Source organism: Motacilla alba, chromosome 14 (assembly GCF_015832195.1).
Source record: "Motacilla alba alba isolate MOTALB_02 chromosome 14, Motacilla_alba_V1.0_pri, whole genome shotgun sequence".
Classification (NCBI taxonomy): Eukaryota; Metazoa; Chordata; class Aves; order Passeriformes; family Motacillidae; genus Motacilla; species Motacilla alba.
The window spans coordinates 6,464,597-6,489,534 of NC_052029.1; the positions used below are offsets into that span (position 1 = coordinate 6,464,597).

The 24,938-nt window shown below is 38.6% G+C and overlaps 1 protein-coding gene across 2 annotated transcripts in view; it reads right to left on the bottom strand.

Annotated features, from left to right (window-relative positions):
* LOC119706833 overlaps positions 1–24,938 on the bottom strand; it is an 80,197-nt gene that overhangs the window by 49,099 nt on the left and 6,160 nt on the right. Inside the window, exons 5-25 of one of the 2 annotated variants that reach the window (XM_038150958.1) lie at positions 23,621–23,786; positions 22,921–23,058; positions 21,974–22,163; positions 20,823–20,950; positions 15,726–15,829; positions 14,092–14,257; positions 13,673–13,855; positions 12,802–12,954; positions 11,403–11,547; positions 9,823–9,981; positions 8,949–9,067; positions 7,668–7,949; positions 6,486–6,641; positions 5,856–6,040; positions 4,913–5,095; positions 4,687–4,778; positions 4,338–4,507; positions 3,897–4,056; positions 2,782–2,861; positions 2,062–2,242; positions 816–971 (exon numbers count right to left, since the gene is read on the bottom strand). In XM_038150958.1, coding sequence (XP_038006886.1) covers positions 816–971; positions 2,062–2,242; positions 2,782–2,861; positions 3,897–4,056; positions 4,338–4,507; positions 4,687–4,778; positions 4,913–5,095; positions 5,856–6,040; positions 6,486–6,641; positions 7,668–7,949; positions 8,949–9,067; positions 9,823–9,981; positions 11,403–11,547; positions 12,802–12,954; positions 13,673–13,855; positions 14,092–14,257; positions 15,726–15,829; positions 20,823–20,950; positions 21,974–22,163; positions 22,921–23,058; positions 23,621–23,786 — 3,296 coding nt within the window. Of the gene's footprint in view, positions 1–815; positions 972–2,061; positions 2,243–2,781; positions 2,862–3,896; positions 4,057–4,337; positions 4,508–4,686; positions 4,779–4,912; positions 5,096–5,855; positions 6,041–6,485; positions 6,642–7,667; positions 7,950–8,948; positions 9,068–9,822; positions 9,982–11,402; positions 11,548–12,801; positions 12,955–13,672; positions 13,856–14,091; positions 14,258–15,725; positions 15,830–20,822; positions 20,951–21,973; positions 22,164–22,920; positions 23,059–23,620; positions 23,787–24,938 lie in introns of those variants that run through there. The other variant, XM_038150959.1, reaches the window with a different exon arrangement.

Genomic DNA, 24,938 nt, shown 5'->3' on the forward strand with positions numbered 1-24,938 from the left:
TGAATTTGAAGTTCTGACTAATAAGTAGGATTATTTTTTACAATGAAAAACCCAGTACTTCTGCAAGGAAGTATTTGCTGAACACTTCAGGTGGAATAGCTGTCAAACTGGGTTTAAACTGAAGTGTAACTAAGCTCCAAGTATCTAATTGCATGATTACATAGCTATAGCCAGGAATCTTAAGGTAGTGTTTAAGTGTTCAAGTATGTTTTGATTCTTGTTTATAAAATACTGTGATCAGCATGCCATTTTTAGCAAAATTAAGGGGTCATGCCTGTGTAGGTTTAAGAAAAATTTATTACTCATATTGCTACATACTCTCTCTCTGAAGGTGCAACAGAGTTAGCATGAGCAATCCCCCCATAACACTTATCATGATTAGCTACTCCAAGGATTCAATACTTTGATACAACTGCACTGATGTTCACCTGTTTTGTCCCACAAAATTAACACAATTCCTATATTGCAACCAGGGATCACAGCCAGCTACTTCCTAGAAACCACCCCTCATACTATTCAGTGCATGCATGCAATCATCTGAAAACACAAATTAATTAGGAGCAATTCTCACTGAAAAAGTGATTTTTAATCTAATTATGGATATGCTTGTGAAAAGCCCATTTTAAAAAATTGGTTTTATATGCAGACTCAAAGAGTAAAGTATATCAAACTAAAAAGAGAAACTTGTTCCAAGTTTCAGATCACAGTTTAAAAATTAACTGAAATCTTTCTACTGCGTTCTAAACACAGAGGCAAATCTTGTAGGAAAAATGAGTAATACAGAATAATTTTGCTCTCCCTGTTTTTCAGTGTACCTAGAAGTCCATATTTTATCTGCAGACCATGAGACCACAATCCCTCATGCTGCTGGAGAAGAGCGACGGCATGAAGTCCAAGAACACCTGGAAGGTGAGTCTCCCCTTCCAACGAGTATTGTCTCAGCTTATCATCAATCTTTTTCTCCAGAAGTGCTACAGAAAGAAGAGAAATCATTATGCAGTGATAGAACTTGAAGTTACTTCAGCTAGTTAAAGGAATACTACAGTGGGGAAAACCAAAAGGGCATTCAGTCTCTCCACCATTATGAACTCCCTGTGTACAGAACAGATACAAAGACAGAGCTGGGTGTTCAGTGTCTTTCTCCATCTCCAGAGACAGCCTGCAGACCACACTTCTCACAACCTGCTTCAAGCTTATTGAAATGCCATTGAACAGCCAAAGCTGCTTCTCAAAGGAAATAAATTCAGACAGACAGATCTTTTAATTAACTAAGCCCTAATGCCTGAACATGTGGATGTTCACCTCTCCATAAAGTCAGAGCAAGCCTGTGGCTTTGCTGCAGCACAACTGGTGCAGCCAAGTTTGCTCAGGTGCTAGGAGTTTGAAATCAGACCAGAACTGGCTTGGATACAGTCACTGGCAATCCATGTGAAAGCTAAGGATGAAAACTCCACCAAAAGATCATCTCCCAAAAAACAAACTGCCTTCTGCATTTCTTAGTTGTTAATTAGCTCTGTTTGAAAGTGCTTTGTAACCCTATGACATTTCAGTCAAAAATGAGAGCTTTAGACATAAATTACTGGTTTACTTCACTTTATTATTTTAATTTTAATGTATTTATGTTATACAAATATTAAGGCTCTCTTTCTGATACTTTCTCTTGTATTTTCCTCTTAGCTTATTTATGAGAAAAAAAGTCTTCAAGATTTTTAGAACCACAGATCTTAAGAGACATTCAGCTACAAATATGTGTCTCTGCATTGTTTTGTATTAACAAGAGTGAAAAACAGCTGTTATTTTTTGGCATGTTTTTATCTAGTAATTCCTTTTATCTTATTCCCTCCACCCTTTCCAACAGTAATTCAAAACAGACTTATTTTAAAATTTCTTTTATTCTGAAATATATATATTTGTATTAATTTATGCAGGATAGCAATTTTAAAAAGCAGTCTTTATGGACTTGAAAGCAATTTAAGGAATAAGTGTCCAAAAGCAGGCAACCCTAACAAATAACGGCTCCAGAACTTGCATTTATATGGCAAATACTTACTGTCCTCTAACCTGAAAGAAATGCAGCTTCCTTCAACAAATTATTCAGAGACACTGAAAAAGCTATCTTCTTGCCGAGCTGTTTAGTGATGTTTCCTGACAAAATGATAGGATTGCTTTGCTTTATCAGCTTTACCTCCAGCTGGGTCATGTATCTCTGCTCTCCATTCAGCATCTGCAAATCTACCATTCCCTAGAACAAACAAACAAATCAAAAGGCAAACCCCAAGCCGCTCAACAATGTAAGTTTTAAGGATAGCAATAGTATAGATTTGTGTGTTTCAGAAATTAGATGAGAGAAGGAAGAAAAGACATGTTTTTCTGTACATCTAATAACAAACCTCCCACACCCCACAAAGCCTAAAACTTGCCATTGATAAATAATGGAGAGGAAGGATGGATTTGTTTTTCCAGTTACACAGAGGTCACAGTGGTGCAAAACACTACTTCCTTCAGCTTCTGCTAGTTTTAGGACTGAAATCACTGAAATGTTACAATACCAGGCCAGAAATTAATAGGGTGTTACTGAAAATACTGGCAGACTCACAGAGATTTAGGTTGAAATTTAGCACTGAGTCTATCTCAAAAATATGTAATAAGTAGAACTGGTAATTCCTCTGATGGATTGTTCATGAAACTGTTTTTCAATAAGTGTATTTTCACTGCCTTTCTTTTCTGTGCTTTTATGTAAATATGCATCCTAGAAGGAGACCTCATGAAATGCAAATATACCTTAATGTAATACACGTCTCGGTCATCCACTATCAGCTCCAGGTGTCCAACTCGGGAATTTTTAGAAAACTCAATCCTCCCTTGGAGAAAAAGAAAACTTTACTTTTTCTTTACTGTTCAGTGATGCTTCATAAGACTGTACTTGAAATAATAGTTGTTCTTGTTATAAACAATAGAGAGATTAAAAAAATATAAACGTCAGCTCAAAGGAAAAAAAGTTAGGATCAGAATTTGCAAAGGCATTTTGCAAAGTGTCTTCAGAATAAACCAGTAATTTTGAAAAGATATTCTGAGGAAAATAATTGAGAAGACGCAATGAAGCTGTCTCCAACAAAACAGCTTAGCTCTGGAACTGATTTATGTAATTCCTTTAGGCCTGTGCTAAAACTTGTAAGTTGTGTTGTACTGTGGAGACATTGCAGGAGCTCAGAACACTGTGCACACAAAGCTTTGCACAGTGTTGGTAAAGGTTCCTTGCAATCCATCTGGAAATAACCAGGATCAAAAAAAAAAAAAAAAAAAAAAAGGAGTGGAAAATTCTAAATATGGTAGAATACATCAACACAAAACATCACTTGACCAGCTGAAATATGTTGTGTATATTATTACCATTAATTTATCAGTTTATATTTTCTCAATGGGTTTGTAGATTCTGAATTCTATGTTGCCCTGTGATTAAAATGTTATTTTTTATTATAATGCACGACAATATCATAGTCAGTACTTCACTGATTTAGCAACAAATAACTTCATCTCATAACTAACAGAACACTGCAAATAGAAACAGTAAGGCAAGATCAGCATATGTAAAAGATGTCAGAACAATGCACCATATTCTTTAGCCTTCAATTCACCAATCCTGGTAACAGCTTTCTTCTCCAACATGACTTTATGAAGCAGATACTGAACCTCTGACTGTGCAAAATACAGTCTTAACCAAGATGCAAACCCCACTGGGAATGGCTGCTACCTAAAGCAGTAAACTGAACAGTTATCACATAGTAGTTTCAGCATTAGATTAGTGAGTGAAATATACTGATATTTCTCAGTTAATGGTAATGAAGTTCTCCTAACTGATATTAGCTGATGATCAGGCTCTTAGTTGAAAAACCTACCATCAATCTCAATTTTTTTCTTAGGTTGTATAAATTGGATTCTGAATTTCTTCTGTGGGACACTAAAACTTAGGTCAACACCAACATCTCTTTTCAAGTCTGACTTTGGAGTCCCAAGGAAGAAGTGAAAGACAGCTTCACTAGGGATCCATGAATTCTCCTGAAGGAAAGAAAGGATAATCACATTATTCATTGGCACAACATTTATAAAAATATCTCTCACATTGAGACAACAGATTGTTTGAGTGTGCTGTTTTGTAGATAAAAAGAGCATATATCTCATATCAGCATCAGTAATTTGTGTGCAACATATCTTCCCATATATTGGGAATGGAATGAATAACAAGAGAGCTTGGAATGCAGAGGGTTGAAGATGCAGCACTGAGATACACCAGAACAGCAAACTGCAACTAAAGCCAGAGCCCAGCGTGCCAGTGGTACCTGAGCTATGTAGTTATAGGCAGCTTCCACCACGTACTGCTGCAGGCCTCTGTCTTGCTTAGTTAATGTCACAGCCACTCTCAAAGGTCCACTGAGGGGGAAAACCCAACCACTGGCTGGGTCAGGATAGGACATTTCAGAACACAGCTGCCAGCCAATAATCTCAGATACTAGTGGAAGACAACAGTTGAACATTCAATTAGAACAGCAAACAAAGAAAACACAAAAATGAACATTGCACTCTAGACCTTTTAGAAATAATATGTGAAAAAAGAAACTAGTGAATAAAATTATCTATTACAGATATTTCAGAATGCCTTTCTAAGATAATCATAATAGCTGGACTCACCTTCCTCCCTAGTGCAAGATCTGGTTTCTTTGTGGTCTTGGAAGACATCTATATCTTCTGTCTTATCCACCATTCTGAAGTAGAGTTTAGAGCTACAACCAAGAATTTTGAACAATAATTTAAAACCAATTATACTAAAGTTACAGCAATATTTAAACAAAATTGTCATTTATATTCAAGAAAGTTAACAGTTACTGTTTTTGAAGATGCCCTTGCTTAATCTTACCTGAAATTAATTATCTCCATAGATTCTTCTGGAGTGTTCAAGAAAACTTTGAGCTCTTTCCCTTTCTTCACCTGGATCCCCCCATCAAGACTAGTAGACGTCCTCATTCCTGTTAACCACTTTAGGCCAGCTTGTCCCAGAGTCCCCACAATTCCCATTTGGACCGAAAGCTGAACAAATGCACTGTTGAAAGATTCATGTACATATCCTTCTATGAAATGCAGTTTCTTTTTAAAGCACTTAATTTAAACCTCTTCAATAAATACACAGCATTTGATGCTGTAAGACAGTATATTCTATGGTTAAAATCATGAACTGTTTTGTTTCAGGAAATAACTGAAAAGATTGCATGTACACCAACACACACTTTTTAACATGAATTACAGTTTTACTAAGGAGGGGATTTGAATGCAGCTTTCAGCATGAAACATTAAGAAAATGAAAGCAATTAAAATTGAGTATCACAAAGCAAGTTTCTCTCTGTCTGTACAGCACTTAGTAAAGTTTACTAACCTATTCAGTCTGTACTCAAATAGCCAGGTGAGGAAACACAGGGTTAAATTCTCACACTATGGTTTGTGCATCCATAACCTGTGACAGCATTATTTGATCCCAAGAAAAATCCACTTGTCACATGTAAAACATTCCAAACAATCATCTGCATGCAACAATTCAGGAGTTTGATTTAGAGACAGAGAGGAACAGTCAGCTTAAACCAGTACTGGAATAACACAGTGAGAGGTAAAAAATCAGACAGGCAGGACAGGAAAGCACTGCTGCCCTTACACCATGGCAACCATTCAGCAACAGAAAGATGATGACTGCTTTTGTTCTTCAGGAATATCCTAACTAATTAATAGGCATTCACACAAAACTTTCACATCAGAAATTGCTACTTTACATCAGAGACATGTGAAAGGGACACATTTGCAGCACTAAATACCTTGGCTTGATATATCCATTTAGAAAGAAATTGGACTGTTGTTTGAAATCAGCATTCCCTTTGATTTTTATGTTGATTGCTGCTGAGGCATTGACTGCCAGTTGAACAGGAAAGCCTGAAATTGCTGGAAACTGCAGCTCTTCAGTGGCCAAGCTCATCCTTTTATTAAACTGGACCTCCTGCCCCTGTGGTGAACAAAACCCAAACAAAACCCAGAATATTATTCCACATAATAGAGTTAGCATTCAATAAATTTGCCAGATTTAACTTTTGACTGCATCTGTCTATTGTAAAAGTGTTTTTACTTGAGCTGATCTGGGACATAAATAAGAAAGCAGCCCAAAGCCTCCTATGGCCATGGCACGAGTCAGACACCAGACCTATTCTAGTTAAAAAAAGAATTTGCATTTAGGCACGGAGGGATTTGAATGAGAGAAGCAAGAAGAGCCATTAGACAGCAGAACAAACCTTTGCCTAATGTACTGAATGCTGTTTAAACCAAATATACACTGGTGTCTTTTAGAGTTCAATTTAGAGAAACAACAAGTAATATTTTGCATCTTTATCATTTCTGTCAGAAGGCAGTTTCTCAATATATTTACTTTCAAATAGAAAAAAGGTTCCTTTTACCTTCAGAAGTCTGACAGCCAACTCAGCCAGATTTAAGGAATAATGTTTCATTTGTTTTCTCAAATCTTCACAATCTAAGAAGCTAAGTTCATTTCCAAAGATTTTCATGCTTAGCTCACATTTCAACACCTCCTTTCTTACTGTTCTCTCAGTGAACTGACATGATAAAAAAAAAAGAAATCAAAAGGAAGGGTGACATAAGTTCCTTTCAAACTCACAATAAACAATTGCTCAATGCAGACTAAGCTATTAGTGAAGAAATATTATGCTCCCTTTTACATGTACTTTGGAGACCGTTTAAGACCCTGGATCAGTAGCTGTTCTTTCCAGCTATACTTCAGCTCCATAGCACAGAAGCTGGCTGCCACTATGAACACTGGTCATGTCCAGTCCTAAGATGACAGCCAAAGGAGAAGTATTACAATACATACCCACCAACAGATGAAGCTTTGAAAAATACAATCTCAAAACAACATCAGGGATGCCTTGATTGCTAAATAAACTGCTAGGAAGTAAAAAATTTTATACTGTCCTTACAATTCTACGATACCACAGCAACACAACATGATCATAAGCTTACTCTCTAAGAAGAAACCCTAAGAAGATGAGTCCAAGAAGAGAGATGATCTAAGACAAACTAAATTAATCACAGTCCCTGATTTTTCCAGCTAATACACCAACAACTGAAGTCAATTCTCAGAGCTTCCCTGTTGTGTACATAAAACATAGCTCTCTCCGAAAATGAGTAAATTCACAAAGCATCAATGTAACATCTGACATCAAACTGGGAAGTCAGATTGCAAACAACAGGACTCAGGAACTCAACATCAAGCAGCTGTTTACAGTGTCACAGCAGTCAATCAACAAGAGGACATCAGCATAAAGGGACCAGAGCTCAAAATAATGTGAGGAAGCCCAAAACACAGGCAACATAATCCCATGGCTGAGTGTCATTGTTTTGAGACAATAAAACAATCTGAAAAAAACCTAATGATCTTGCTCTTTGCTGCTCCATATTCTCTGCAGCTGTTAAATTCTCTGCAAGTGAGCAGAGAACATGAGTTACATGTGCTTCATGCAAAGGAGTCACAGTAATCTAGAGCACTTGTCCAGTGTGAGATGGGGCCCTGTGTTTGACTGGGAAATGTCATTAATTTTTCCAAGATCTACAGATTCAGTTACCTTTTTGACTAACTCATTCATCTTACTGTATTTTCTACCAAGACAATTTTGGTTTGTTTTTCTCAGCTTTGGCTTGCCAGACTTGCTCACAAGATGATCAGTGGGGCTATATTGCTTCAAAGTTGGGCTCCTCTGCTTGACTTTCTCTGCTGTTTCCACTGGAGTTTCTGACTTGTGGTTTCCTTCATTAGTGTTTCCAAAAAAATAGTCACTGAAAGTAGAAGATTTCGGCCCAAAACCCTTCTCTATGAGAGCTTCAGCATTCTCCAATCGTACACCAACCTAGTGAAAAGCATGCAGCAGTGAAAAGTGTAACAGTGACATGTACAGGCCATGGCCTATTCTAAAGCAGAAAATCAAATATGCAACCAGATGTAACCAAAACAAAAGACTTGCAAAGCAAGATCACAGTCTACAAAGTTTAGCATTCTACCTCCTTCAGCATTCAATACTGGCTATTCCAGTATTAAATCTTCCCAAAAAATTAGATATGTAAAGCTCAGTCCAAAATAAAAATACTTTTTCCTTCAGGTATTGAGGTCCATTTACACCATAATGGGCCAAAAGGGGATATTGCTATTTTGGCATGTTAAAAACCGTATTTTGGCTGGAAAACACTAACACATCCTTTTCATGCTCTGAAATAAGATTCTGTTTGGAAGTTTGCTTAAAACAGAATTACTAACACACATAAATCCAGGGTATGTGGCACTAAAAAAAAATTTTGTTCTCTTGCAATCTTACACTTGAGATCTGAAGGCTACATTAAATTCTTTCTTTCTTTCGTGTGCACACTGTTACCTGGCACAGCAGGTAAAGATGATGAGGTCACAGGCAGGTCATTGAAATGTGCCAGACGCTGGAAGGTCAATGGCACTAGAACAGTGACTTCAGCTAAGTACAAATGAGTCTATCTCTGTATTAAAGCAGTGGTGTACCCAAGTCAATCCATTTTCCACAGTACATCAAGAAAAGGAATTTTACTGTCCTAAACAGGAGCTAGAGCAGTGTCTCAGGAAGTACTGACTTTAATGTGTCATTTGTATCAACAAGAGCTAAGTCACTTTCCTAGTGCATGGCACTAGCAGTGCTTTGATTTTGACTAAGCCTGTTACACTAAGGACTCACCAGTCTGAGGCCACTGTGCTACAGCAGTGAAAATCACATTTTGCTAAAGGAACTACAACAGGAAAGCAGAAAATGCTTTGTACTTCTATATTCTAAGTGTCACTTGAGGAGGGGGATAAAAAACTCCCACAGTTAAAAAATCTATAAACTTGCCTCCAGGAGATTTATGGCCTGTCCCATGAAGTGAACAGTCAAATTTGTCATGACTGATCGTGGTAGAAAAGATGTAGGAGAAAAGACCACTGATGCTTCCATATTTGCACCTGCACCAGCTGCAATGGAAAATACATGTCTATCAGTTGAAGATCAGCTGTTCTCATATTTTGCAAAATTCATAATTCTTCAGAAAACTGTTACTCCAGTCAATAAGAAGATGGTGAATGAAACATTGTCAACAGGTGAAAATATTTAACTTTTTAATACAGCAAAGGCATTACTGTAACTAACTTCCAGTTACTGGAATTCCATATTTATTGGATATTACTGGGTATTATCTCACTAACATCAAAAGGAAAGTATTTATAATGCCTAAGATACATAAATGCACAGAAGGAAATGGACAGAAAATCAAAATGTAACTCTGAAAAACATCATCCAGTATTTTCACCGAAAAAAACAAATGAACAGATAGTAAAACAGAAAGGAACTAGTTTGACTTTTTTTTATACCAAGGACAGCACATGGATCAGGAGAAGAAAAAACATCCCAGTCCCCTGTTGCTGCAAAGGAAGTTAACTAAGAAAGGAATTAAAAGTTGATGTTCACAAAAATAATCTTAAGTGTTCATTGGTTCTTAGTCTCCTCTCTCACACGAGGCAAAGGTGTATGGTATCTGGTTTGCTGGAAAATACATTTCATATGCTCGAATTAAGGTGAAAGCAGAATCAAGCTTACATTTGCATATTTGGATAGTATTAAATCATAAAAATCAAAGTTCTCTGGAGAAATATGTAAAGGGCCAGAAAAGCCATGTGGGATGTTGATAACCCATATGCTACAAAGTATTAAGTTCTAAAACTCCACACACCTGAGTGAAACGTGGCATCAGAGTATGAGGAGTATTTCCATGTCTCCCAGTCAAAATCTTTGCTAAGGGTTTCATCAGGAATAGAATCTCGAAGGTGCTCCTTCAATGGGTCATCTGTCTCCAGGAGCTGAGAGAGATGACTCCAGACAAAGGAGCCCACTAAAATTCAACAAAGAAAAGCATGTGGAAATCAGAGAAAAATTACAGGAGTCTTAAAAACAGATACAGGAATTTTTTCTTTATATAACACCATTAATTCTAAGCCATTCCCCTGACCACAACAGAATCCATTCATTTTCATCATTATTAAAATCAGTCTGATGCACCTACTACAACCTTAAATTAAAAAGAAAGGTACATACAATTAAATAATTGTGATGCAGAATTAGTATTTCTGCATGACACTGTGGAGTCCCAGTTTGGCCATGTATGTGCTATGTCATGGGGGGCAAATATTTCCCATATGTTCTGGAGTCTGGTTCCTAAATAGAGGCTTTTTTGTCTCCTGAAGAGAAAAGATATTAGGCTCCACTGCTAGTTCAATGCACAGACACTGAATACTGATGTATCTGCATTTTTCACAACACAACTTCTTTTCAAATTTCACTTTCTGAATGTGGAACTAAAAACTAACATGTGCCCTATGCCTTCAAAAGCACTCGTTATTCAAAAGTTTATTATATAAATTATTTAGCTGTCACATCAACAAAAGACAAAGAAAATAAATTAAGAATATTCATGAGTACTGAATTAAATTGTTTGAAACATACAACATTTTGGATGGACTTGTAGAGCTCCTTCATAAATCTGACAATTTAAATTTTCTGCATGGAGTCACCAGGAGGAGTCACTGAGGGTTCACCTTGACAGGATTTTGGAGGTGGATGCAATTTCTCTCTGTCTGAACTCTGAACAGAGAGGAATGAGTGCCCTCCAAACCACAAGCCACATCAGCAAGTGAACACAACGCTGAGCCTAAACTCACAATCACTGCAGGATACACTGGTCTGGCAATAACATCCTGGGAAATGGATAGCAGCTCCAAGGCAGAGCTGGCCAGGATCCAGACACAGTGCAGACAGAGCCTGCTTTCATCTGCCTGCAAACAATCTTACAGATACTCTTCTCATGTTTGTTTTTTCTTGACAGATGTAAATGCAAGGGATTAGTCTAGAGGTATCCTTCACTGAATGTGGTGATACTATTTTAGAATATCATAACATTTTTTTCTGCCACTTGCTTCCTTCTCAACTTAACAAAATGCAATTTGCAGTCATGAATTTGTATTTCTAATGCACTGAGCATCCGTACATCCTTCTCAGAAGCCTTCAGGGAATGAAATGTTGCCAGTAGAAGGAACTAATTCTATGAAAAGTCAGTCCTTACTATTGCTAAACTAACAGTATCACAATTTCAATATAAAATGTCACAATCATACAAACAATTACTTAGAAACAATCTACAAAGCACTGAGATTAAATAAAAATTGACACAGATTGGTACCATTACACCTGCAAAGTAAACATCACGTTGAAGTATCAATTAGGAACATGTAAGACTTGAGTAGATGCTTGGCTGACCTTGGCTGGATGTTTCTTTCAGCAAAGTCTTTTGTACTTGTTTAAACAACTCTTCATGTGGACATTTCATTGCTATATAATAAGCAGCAATTCTTATTTCCACATCTTCACTGGTTGCTTGATACAGCTGAACTAATACAGCATTCTAAGAGAAAAACACAAAAAGATAAAGACAATTAGGATCCACTCCCCTGGAACACCTCGCGCACTTTCAGGTCCTGGTGGGTTTTTTGTTCTCAAAGAGCTATTGCTACATTTATACCTTAAATGGCCTTATACCTGACAAAGCCACTTTGTGTAACACGGATACAAATGTGTGTACATATTGTCTATACTACCTTATCCACAAATTTCCTGAACAAACTGTCATTATGACCTTGAATCCTATACAGACAAATCTATACAGGACTCTGCAACACAGAGCCTCCCCTGCCAGCACAACTGTTAAGAATGGTTTTATTCCACCACATGGGAGGAATCTGTCTGTTCTATCTCTCGTGCTACAGCCAATGCACAGACAACAATGGCCCTAGTTTTGTTCACAGGCTATTAAGATCATTACTTTTGGTCTCAATCAAAGAGCAGGCCAGTAACAAATTTATTCTGTTCAATATCTTCCCAGTATCAATCAAGATAACTTTTTTTGTGAACTAAGGAACTAAGAAACCAGTGACTGATACTAGTAACATTTTTATTTGCATTTAACAGCCCCAGTCCACCCAGTTCAGCAGTTCATTTGCTAGACAATGATGGGGTATATGACAACATACAGACTAGATACTTTGAACACGTCTGAGGAGCAGCACCAAGCTTCATAAATGCAGAACAAGCTGAAATTAAATTTTAAAAAGCCATAGAAAGGTGCTTCTCCAAGTGAAAGTCCACATGGAGCTTCTTGTTCTTCTGGAGCAGGACTGTCAGCTCTGTCCTGGCTTTGCCATTCTTCTAAGTATCAAGGTTTTAGAGATAAACAAGTTTTGAACTTTCTTCCGTTAAACACTTAACAAAATGTTCTAACTATGGCAGTGTATTGCAAATCACAACAAGCTTCTCACATTAATACTTTACGTTTCAGAGAATGAAACAGTGAAACCAACTATGGGAAAAATCAAGTCCTGTGGGTTCTCAGCCATAACCCTTGCAGACAGAAGGCACCCAACTGAAGTGCCTAACTAAGAAGTCCCAAACACTGGATGTGTTACCTCAACTGCAGCAAAGCTCATTACAGGTTTGCTCATCTGGGTGGTTCTACCCTCTTGTCCAACAGCAGAGGGGCTCTGCTGGACCATGCCTACACTTGTTCCTTATCCATTTGTGTGTTTTGTAACTACTCCAACAAGTCCCAAATCTGCGGCAGTGTCAGGAAGCCATCAGTCACCTGTGACAGTAAGTCACTCACCCTGATGGAGCAGGGAATGCGCCGGAAGGCCTGGACAGCAGCGAGGCGGATTTCCATGGGCTGGCTCTTCAGGGCAGCGCACGAGCTCAGAGCAGGAGCCAGCGAAGCCGCTGCCAGCCCCGCATTTCCGATGGCTTTCAACACCAGCTGCATCTGGAAATGCAAAGCAAGGGAGAACAGAAAGCTCTCCGAGTGCTGGCAGCTGTACATTCAATTTCATGGCACTAGCATTTTCTGTGCAAAAATCTGTTTAAAATGATTCCTGGTGATTTGGGGAGTTTACTGCAGCCCCTATTGTACCACCAATACCCTGGCTTTGCTGGGAGGACAAGACAAATATGGACCACAGTTCTATTCTAACACCATGTGGCACTTGTAAGTAGAACCTGCCTTAGACCTGGGGAAGTACAAAAATATTTTTTAAATGACTATGTTGCAACAGAAAAGCAAAAGTCACAAATTTTACGTACTGGAAAGGTTTTTCAAGTACTTTGATATTTTGTCCCTTTTGATCACAGATATTTTGATATTTTAGTGATTCAACATAGATTTCTGGACACAATAACTAAATTAAAATATTAATTTGTCGACAGATATGTGTTCTTCATATTGCTCAATGGTATGAAGTTTGCTTCATCAGGAAATCCAAGGCTTTTCTTTATTTCCACACACAAGAACACCCATACTGATAGGTTTTACTTGTCAGATTAAAATTTTATCAGCTCATTCTAGCAAGCAATATTCATTTACCAAGCTTGTATTCATGAGCATCTGGAAATCCAATGAACAACATTTTCATCAAACAAGTTCTAGATCATAAAGGGAACAGAAAAGTTAAGCCCTACATCACGTGCCTCTGTACAACAATTACCTTGTTGAGATGTTCTGAGTCTTGCACGGTACAGTTTCCCCCCAAAAACTTCCCAAGAGTCCTCATCACACTCTGCACAGCAGGTACAACACCACAGGAGCTGTGAGCTGAACAAAATCTATGTATAAGAGCAGTTACTCCTAAGAAGCAGCTCTGGCTTGCTCTAGGTGACTTCAGCAAAGGCTGTAAACAACCACAAAAAGAATGAAGTGTTTCAGAAAAGTAATGAGAATGACTATTGTGACATACCACAGATTATAAATGTATCAAAATACTTACATGCTAAAATTCAATCTCAACAAAATTACCAGGACAGAGCTTTGTATAAATCTGTGAAAAAGACTGTTACTGTAAAACACAAAAATTATGAGCCACCTAGATTCATTACAAATTAAAGAAAAAAACCAGCATCCACTCACAGCAAGAGATTCAATCATGCCCGAAGTGGGATTAGGAACGAATGCAAATGACCAGAAGAAATACTCTACTTTGTCTTCCTCAACTTCTCCAGAAGCTATGAGGTCTTTCATTAGGACAACACATGCCTCTGTGGCACAAGATGGAAGAGCATCTATTAATGGTTGCCTGTAACACAAGAAAAAAGTACAAAAAACCCTAAAATGACCAAAATACTTAGGAATCACATAACAAGTACATTGAGACTGGTCTTCTTTCAAAGTAAATAAATGTCCAGTGGCTTAGCAAATTCCAGATTCCACAGAAATCAATATTATCTTCTGGTATAGTGGCCTTATAGAAATATGTTTCAGACAGGATGCAATGTAAGTGCATTGGTGTTTCAAGAATAGTACCTAACCAGATTTTCAAGAAAATATTCAGTTGCCTTCTCTGAGAATTAAGCCACATCATGTCCCAGGTTCTAAAGACTGAGGTACCTCAAAGCACTGGCTTTTTATTAAGGTGGTTTTAACCTTTCATTTCACCACTAACAAATTACAATATTAAAACTGAATTGACCAGCTTTTACTTCCTGAGCATTTTTAGACCTTATCTAAGGGGAAAGCTTACGCCAGCATGACAGACAATACACATTTCAGTCTTAAAAGAGTCCCTCTGTAAATATTCTGTACCTGCCTCCTAGTCTGATGGAAGGACACTTTTGCATAAACTAGAAAGCAGTTAAACTAGATGGGGTAAAAGCAACAGAGAGTAGTCTCTACGGGATTCTCTTTCACTCCTGAATTTAATAACTATGTCCTGAGTAAAATTAGTCTAAAGGTAATATAAAAGAGGCAGAGTAGTTTAATTACTATCTAATACTGAAGAATATTAGCTTGACTATTTATGGAAGGATAGAATAAACCTAACCCAAACCAAAATTTGCCCCTTTTGCATCAAGTAAAGATATTGTTGTGAACATAAACCCTGGCATTAGATTAATTTCAAACAGGCTGATGACATTTTGTACTGAAACCAAGTAAAATAATTGTTTCATTATTTTCAATTTTATGAAGGCAGAAAAATTTACGGATTCTAATTATACTGGATTAGTATTCCTGATAGTCTCAAACCATTGGATCAGAACTATTCCTGACTGCAGAGGAGTAGGGTCTTGATCTTCAAACCCACAGTTCTACAATTGACATAAACCTTCCTGAGATTGAGCTGCTGCTGAAAGATGCAGCTCCACCACATCCATACTTCCAGCCTAACATCTCTGTCCTCTGCCCCAAGACTACTAAGGGCATTGAAGGTACAGATCCAGGTAAGCTTTTTCAAAACAAATGGCAACATAAGCTTAAAAGCAGCAGAACTGATTTCCATCCAAGCCATGACTCAGGTTTCCCATTCACATAGCTTTGGAAACAGGAAATCTGGCTGTGGGAATAGGTACATCTATTTTGTACACAACATTCATTCAGTGAGGAGAGAATGTCATCCCATTACAGAAACAAGATCTGCGATACAAATTATTCCTTTAAAATGCTCCAAATTTAAATCCAGCATTTGGGCACAGATTTAAAACATTTAAATATTTGCAAAACATTTCTTTCCTGTATATTTTTGAATGCAATTACTAAAGGAAACTTACCAATTGTCTCTGCACTTAAATGATGATCTTTGCCATAGTGCTCTTAAAGCCTCAAGAGAAAGGTGTCGAAGCTCAAACACGAGAGTCATGAAAAGGTCTGCAGTCTGTAAGTGCACAACCACAGCTGTAATATTCCTGCTGTGCAGAAACCAGCCTCAGAGAACAGAGCACAAGAGGTTATGCTGGCATTGCCACTGATTTACAATGTCACCTGAGACTGAACCCTCCTTTCTTCCCTGTGTCCTTACATCCCTTCCTCATTTGCTTTTCTCTCCAGACTGCAAATGTATATGGAGAAGGGCTTTTGCTTTGGATGTCAGTCAGTCCCTCAGACAACAGTTCTCAGTAACCACCACACATACCACTGGCATACAAATGAAAAATAAACCAAAAGGCAACAGTGTGGTTACAATCCAGAAGAGAAAGTCAATCTTCTCTGAGTTTGTATGGCAAGATGCTGATTTATGACCAGAACTGCTGACATAGCTTTGACACAAATGAAACAATGGTTAAGCTAACTGTATATTAATCTTAGGTTTATTGAAAGATCACTTAACTGAGGTTTGGGCAACACTAAGAAGTTTCACTTGAGAACCCTCGGGCTGTGAGAAATGATTCCATCTTACTGGGGAAAAGCCCAGGCAGAACTACCCTTACCCCTGCAGGCAGCACAGGACTAGCTGGAAACATAGTGGCAGAAGAGCTGTTCTCTCTCACTGAGAGGAACTGCTACATCATACAGCAACTATTTTACCTGGCATTTTAAATGCTAAATAGCACGTGGATGTATTCCTCTGAGACCTGATCCAAAATTCAAGAAAGAAGATAGGTCTTCATGTTCAATGTTCAATACAATATCCTGTATGTCCATGTTAACTGAACTTTATAATGTGTAAGTTTTAAACATGATCCATGTCAGATTCACTTCAATGCTTTATTCACCTCAGATGTGAAAGGCTTAGACACAGGACTAAATTTATGGCTCCAAAGAAAACATTTTTCTTTACATAAAAATCATAGAAACAAAGTCTAATTTCACTAAGTCACATTTCCAAAGGTTTGGGAACAGACCTAATTTGACCTTCTGACTTCCTTCCAGGAGCTACTCCCAAAAACAATGAAAACATGGAATAACTGAGTGCCAGCATTCAATTTTAATTTAAGACTACCAGGCCATTTTCAGTAACAAGAAGCTGTCTTTCAGTAAGAGGTCGGAGTAATTTCTTACTGTTTTGTTTGATAGGCTGAGGGAGTAATTTGTCAGATCCAATATAGATATAGTTTATGTTTTTATTCTTTTGGGATTTATATTATTCTTAGAAATAATACATAATTTAATCAAATTAAAACCTGTTCTCCTATGTGAAGCCCCACCTATGTATTAATTCTGTTAACATTTATAATTCCATACCTAGAATTCAGATAGATCCACATGCATTCCCTTCTATTCCATTCCATACCCTCATTACTACTGAGGTCTATTTAAAAAAGAAATTCCAAGCCTGGACACTAAGGAGCTAGTGAATAATAACAGTAATTTTTAAAAATAATTCTAAAGCATGGGCCCTATGTGCATTTTTCCACAGGCAAATCTACTGAGGGGCAGGGGATGCTCACGGATCTCATCACAAGGAGCTGCGTGTGCAGCTGCTGCTGAGCCCAGGTGGCCCATCAGCTGGAGCTGCAGCATGGGTCAAGATAAAACTGCCAGACTGATGTACTTTCAGGTGATGCAATTTTAGACTGTAAACTGACTTCATTCTGCTTCACACCTGCTGACAAGACAAGCTCTCATCTAATAACTTGATGCAAAATTTTGCAGAGAAACAGCTATTTTTACTCTCTAATAATAAATCTTTAGAATGAACTGTCTGACCAGGTGGGATATTTTCATTTTTTAAGGTTGGCTGCACTGAAATTGAGCCGTCATTGCAAATTTCTCTCTTTGTAGTATCATAATAACAAACTACATTTAAATTTGACTCCCATTCCCACCTCTGAAAGAAACATAAGAAAGCCCTGGCTTTTATTCTACATAGAAGCTTGATTTTCCTTCTACCTGCAGACCTGCCATATTTAAAAAAAAAAGAAACTAGGTAAAAGCAAGCAACTAGAATGCCCTACAAGGAAAAAAAATCCTAAAAACCAAAACCAAACAAGAATGAAAGATCATGACCTGAGAGTAAACTTTTTTGGGTCAGACTGGGGTCCAGGAGCAAGGCAAAGCAAATCTGACATACTCTTGTCCACCTTGCTCAGTGCATACACAGCCACATTCACCACAGCTACTGACCAAGCACCAAAACCCAGCCAGTCACTGCAGCCCCAGCAGAAGTGGTGTGACAGGCTTCTCTCCAGCCACTCTCAAGAGAGGGTCCCTTCTCCCCATCCCTTTCTCCAGTCTTTGTCAGCAGGCAGCTTGTTCACTTAATGGTCCATTAGCTAATCTACATCCACATTGAATTTCAATCTTGTCTCATAATAGCATTAAAAAATTAAACAACAACTTTGCTTCCTTGGAAATGACACCATCTCCACCTCCATTTTCTCATCCCTTCACTGTTTTCCCCAGAGATGGAGATTTTCCCTTCCATTTATTCTTGGTTTTGTGTCCTGAAAGAAATGCATAATCTCACCTCATTCAGAGTCAAACAATAAAGGGACAAACAAGCTCTACATGCATAACAGTGCAGCTGTCTCCCAAGCAACACTGTGGGCATTCCCATAACTTCTTTCTTGGCCCAAAGGACATTTCATTGGTTGAAATGAGGGATGATAAAGATTCTCTTTGAAATGTCTGGTCACACAGAAAGAACACCCTGAAACAGTGAAAATGGTTGACAACCAATCAAACCCTGTGCTGGGACAGGCACATAATAAATAATTCACTTCTCTTTTAGGCAGTGGCACAGACAGCAGCCACTTGTGCTAATCTTAGTGATTTAAAAAACAAATTTTCCACACATTAAGCCAGTAGCCCTTTCTGGAGGCAGAAGTGACATCTCACTGTTACTGGGAAAAATCATCTACCATTCTTTCAAAGACATTGAATTAAGAGTGTTCCACAGAAGGCAGGATTTAGACAAAGTTTCTCAGGTCTCCTGCAGTAATTTCTTTCTTCAACATTTTCCAGGCAGTATGTGACCCTCTACTCTGTGTCTAAATGCCATTTCATACTGCTGTACACTGACAATCACATGGAATTAAGCATTATCCTTCCCCAAGAGGAAGGTCTGCTCTTATTCTGTATTAGCACCAACTATCATTACATGGCTCTCTTGGCCCTCCACAGCCCCAGTCTCCACAGCATGCAGCTAAAAGAGATGGCAGACCTGTTTATAACTCAGAGACAGAAGCCTATCCCAAATATTGCAACACCCACAAAGGCCACCTGCTGCTTTCTCCTCAGCCCCATGCCCAGGCTTTAGTGAGGCTGTGATACCAGGTCAGCTATGATCACCATTTAACAGGTTGGGAGTAAGATCTGGGGCTGGAATTTATCACAGCTGATTGAAGGTGCTGGCTTCAGCAGCTATGACTTATCCTGCTCCACCCTGTGCCTTGCCCTGAAGTCTCACACACAAAACATGAACGCCTACCTGTGCTCATGAATCACAGGGGACACTAAGAGAAAGGTGAACACACCCGGGATATCACTGCAGAGCTGCAATCCAGCACTGCACTTTTCTCCAGTCCCCATAAAGCCTCTCCTCCATCCCTCAGTATCTGTGTTCAGCCCAGGGGAAAGACAGGAAGAGCTTCTGCTCTTTGACATGGGACTTAATCTAAGCAAAGGACAGTCAGTGCCTTCCATGCTGGTTCTGAAACTTTCTGTTAACATCACTTGTACCTATGTACATTTACAGGAGAGATCTCAGCCCCTCTGCACAAGAAATAACCTTGCTCCAAAGTACAATCAATCTGACAAGAACCTCAGAGGACAGGGAATATATCAGCAGATGACTAAACTCATCAGTGGCAAATTCATGGAGGCACCAACGCCCTGTTTAGTGCCTTTCCCATTAGACCATACTTGTTTTCTAGTAATATCCTGACCAAAAATTACTTAAAGAGTGTTTTCTTCTGTTTTCACATTTACATTTTTTCCCTTATTTTTCTCTGGAGGAGCTTCACTACTAGAAAGAACCACTCTATTTGAAGGATAATGGGATATGAAGTCCTCTGCCCTCGGTTGATCTCAGGTGAAGTGATTAGGCACCATCAGCTGTTGATCCTTCTGTATTGTACATAACAGGTGTTCTTGATAACCTCTGAATTTCAGAGATAGGGATCTTCATTTCAAACACGGAGGCAATTACTGACTGATTCAGCTGCTGCCAGTATCAACAAAAAATATAACACCCAAGTGAGCTGAGGAGACACGCAGACCCTCATCTAGAATGATGGTCATCACAAAAAATATTTAAGCCACTGCCTGTTCCACATGACCAGAAGATTCCACCCTATCTTAGCAGCATTCACCAATGAAAATGGTCTAGGGGGCAGAGATTCCCTCAGGACCCAGGCGGCATCCCCAGAGAACACGATGGCTGTTAGAGTTCATCAGAAGCACAAGGAACCTACCAGCCAAGACCAAGGAGCAAGGGCTTCATGTGCAAACTGTTTTGAGGGGATGAGGCAATAAGGATGGCAGAACTCCAAAGAACATGGAGACAACAGCACTACCAGGGGTAGTATTACACACCAAAGCTGTAAAAGACGTATTTTACTATAAAGTATCAAAACTGCCACTGACAACCCAAACCAGATACTTTATATGCTTTTGGTTTTTTACAGCAAAACAAAAATTTGGGACATTTTCTTTCAGATTAATTTAGAATATAGTTCAAAATTGCTTTTGCCTTATATTCAGGGGGCTACAGGATGTTTTAACTCCTCAGTGTGATTTATTGCTTATATAAGAAAATGACATTTCAAAGCATTCTCTTTTCTAATTCCACATTTAAAAATGTCCAAAACAATGGAAGGCTTCAGTAGTTCAAAACTGCTGCTCTCCTGGTCACCTCTTATTATCTGTGCAGGGGAATTCTCAGCCCACAAAGAGCCTCCCAAGGAAGCAGAGGCTGTACAGCTTACCTCGTAACTTGCACTGTGTGCTAAGCAAAGCTTCCACACCAGTTCAGTCACTTCTGCTCCAGTGACCTCCCTCTTAGTTACCACCCTTTCATAGAGAATGTTGGTCACATACAGATCTTCAGAGTCCCCTGGAATAAGGAACATAAAGGAAAAATCACATCTCTGGTGATTGCTGGACATTTGCTATCATTAACCCTGTAGGCAAGGGAAAATTTTCTCTCTGAGCCTTTATTTCTCCCTGTATGAATATTAATATGAGTGAAGTCAGCTTGAATTTAAGAGCACAACAGAACAAAGACAAGTGTGACCCAAAAGAAAGAGTGAGAGAAACAGGACCAAGATACACATGAAAAAAAGCCCCGTTTTTCACCCATCCATCTCTTAGTATGGCCCTATTACTTTACATTCATCACTTTTTCCAATGTCATCTAATCACTAGTCCCACACTTCAACCACCCAAAAAAGTGAACAGGAGATCTAGGTGCAAAGAAAAATAAATGGCTTTGCTCTGAACCTCTTCCTAAGGAAAAATTCTATCATCTTATGTTTGTATAATTACAAACAAAGTGTTCTGGAAATCTGGGAGTTCCTTTTAAAAAAGAACCAAACAATTATTTAGAAACAGACAAAAAACATGTTCCTCGACATTTAGAGTTCAATTTGGAAATCATTCCTCGGGCAAGCCACCTGTTGACTTCAGTAAAATAATTTTCTTAAGGAGAAACATACAGAGCAAAGAAGGACCAAAAATTAAAACAGTCTCTGACATGGCATGTCCTTAGTTCCATTAGGACTTGCAATTATTTAGGCTCCATTTATATAAAAACTAGAAATTGTCCACAGACCTGGGAAAGCTGATGCTCTGCATACACGGGCATGAAGTATGTAAAGCAGATAAAGGGGAGCTAGCCATTACAGACCATCACTTTTGGCAACCTACCCAGTTTTGGAGATCCACACTGTTTTGTTATGGCAGGCCCAAGCCCCCAAAGAAGGGACAGCTCAGCCCAGCCTGTACAAACACCCACATTAAAGCAGTTTAATACATTAAAGGTGAAAATCATGGGTGCAAAGAGTTCTCACAGGCAAGACAAAGACACAATATTTTTCTAGGAAATAAATTTACTTTACTTTAGCAGAAGCATAGTTACCTTTATTGTAGAGTGTCTCTGTTTCCACTTGCAGGAGTTTGAGTGCAGACCGTGTCTGTGTCTCTGCCCCACTGCCCTGCTGCGGGAACAGCATCACGCGGTCGGACTCGCTACATTTGGCCTCCTCCAGGACCCCATCCCTAATGCTCTGGGCACATTCCAGCTGGGAGGACAGAATCTGCTGTTCTGACTGAGAAAACAGGTACTTCAGGAAGATTCTTGATGACCTGTGTCAGCCTACCCAATCCTTCCTCTCCCAACTTCACAGAGGATTCCAGTTCTGGGAGAGTGGGAAGTCTATTGTCTACACCTCTGACAGGGCCCAGCCTGTGGAGGTTAATGCACTCCCTTTTTTAGCCTAGTTTTTCACCACTGAAAAAAACTGCTATTAACTGTCAGCATCAAATGGCGTCAATTCATTTCAATTCACAAAGCCTCAAAGTTAATCAGATATTTTTGGTTAGCAAAGTAGAAAAAAGCAAAAGTCTGCTAAATTATGAATAGCTACTACAATACAACAAATAGGTGATATTCACCTAATAAAAATAGCACAAGATACAAACACTGACTGTATTTTCTGTCAACAGTGGAAAGTTGCAAGTCCGGCATTTAGAAAATCTTCTATCTTTCTAAAGTTTTCTACAAATAATAACTTTCTTTTTCTAATGTATTTTTTCTTACATCTCTCAATTCCTCCCTTCCACAGACTAATTTCAGTTTACCTCTGTAAAGTATTTTAATGAGAGTTTAATGCAGGTGCCTAACAACCTCTAGCATTTATACTGTAACATTCATCAACTATGATGCAAATTTGCATTAAAACAAATTCTGTGAATAACAGACATTACAGGGAAAATAATATTCACCATTTCTTTGCTAAGAATTCAGGTTTGGGCAGACACTCTCTTCAAATTAATCAAGAGTCAGTGTCATTCTCCAAAACTTACTGACATATGAGGAAGAACAACAGACTGTACAGAAGTCAAACCAGAAGAGCGATGGGAGCAGAGGTTTAAGTCCCTTGTCTTTACAAGAACGGGACCCTTTCGCTGATACCTGGTTGGGCATATTCCCAGGACATCCACCTAGTAACAAACATACATACAATGCATGTTGAGTCACACATGCACACATAAAATACAAGGAGATACTGTAGGTTATTGCAATTACTTTTAATAATTACTTTTCCTGCAATAACAACAGAGATCTAAATTCTCCGTTGCAGAAGATCAGTTTTGCCACAAAAAGGCAAATAATTTTAAAGACCTTGGTCAAGTTTATAGTAGCCAGGCTCTGTTGTTTTGTTTAATTTCACTGTGTTACTCTAAATCAGATAATTACAGATATATGCTTTTCCATTTAAAATTTTGTGGGCATGCAGGGAAGCATTAATTCAGAAGAGCATTACTAGGCAGAGTAACTCCAATTACACATGGGTGCGCCCAGCCATACTGCAGAACATCTCTTTAAGCACTGACATGCAGCAGTAGCCTGAGATAATTTTAGAACATTCACTACAAGAAGCAATCAGATGACTGCCACTGTCTGCTGAACCAAGTGGCAAAACCCTTTATTTATTTACAAGTGGAGTAGACGTAACACGTCCAAGAGCTAGGAGTCACCTCAGACCATGACTGACAGTCTCACCTCCTCAACAACAGCACCAGCAGAGAATTCTGGCGCTGTCTGCAGGACACTGAGAATGCCTCGCTTGATGTTCAGTGCCCAGGTCTGTTCACTCCTCACAGGACAGAGCTTCAGAACTTTCCCATCATGGAAAGAAAAATGAAGAGGATGCTGTTCTAGTATTTCCCTGCAATAAAAAAGTTTATCATTTCTTGCTTCAAAGAGTACAAGTCAATTTATGAATTGACTATTATATTAGACTCAGATTTTCCTCAACAGAGCTGTTCTTCCACAACAGATCTGTCTCACTCTGTAGCTCTATTCTTTACAGCACGCCTCTATTCTTCATAAACTCAGCCTAACCCAAAGAGTCCTTAAAAAAAATCCTGTGAGACCATAAAAATAAATCTGCTCAAGATAATCATGGCATCCTCAACATAACTGCAACACTTAATAAAAGCAGTCCTGGCAAATTATTTACAAGTAAATGTGCTTAATAGCAATGATTCTTGTTTGATTAAGAGAGAAATTCCATTTCATTATTCAGGATTCTTTTAGCTTTGGTAGGCATGTCTGAATTGCAAAGTAACTGCACAATGCCTCTTCAGCTGTGATGCACACAAGAGCAATTGATTCCAAATTAACCCATATCTTCCTGCTCTGCTAGGTGTGAATACTCAGCCTCTATCCCAAACTTATTCCCCAATCTCTGCCGTTAGTACACTTCCTAACAGCTTTTACTATCCCAGGTTGAGAGGGCAGTGTTTTCTACCTTTCCAAGGAATCACTTTTTAACACTGATTTTCACTCCTAATGTAACGTACTTTAATCATATATTTTCCCTCTAAATGGGGAAAAACAAACCATCCAAAGGAAGAATTTTATTGTAGCCCAATGGTCAACTCCCATGCAGGGAGCTAGACAGCTCATCTGCACATTAACTGGGGTACTAACTATTCATCCAGTCAATCAGTCACAAAGTAAGAGATAAAACTTTAATACACAACATCTGGATAAAGTCATTCCAGAAGAGACTGGGCATGTGAGATAAGGGTTTCTGAACTCCCAGGCAACTGAGCCTGTTTTTGCTACTATCTGTGGAAATTACATGCATGTTCAGAGGACAAGCTAGACTACTGTATATTCACAATAGGCTGAGGCAAATGCTAATAAGGCTCACTTGTCTGAATAATTATTCTGAATAGCCAAGCTTCACTGAATGCTTTCTTTGCTACCTCTCTTTTCTGGCTTCTCTGCAAAGAACAATACACAACTGCTCTTACTGCTATGAAAATCTTGCAAATAACTTCACAGAAGATGTGCCTGTACGCTCATTTGA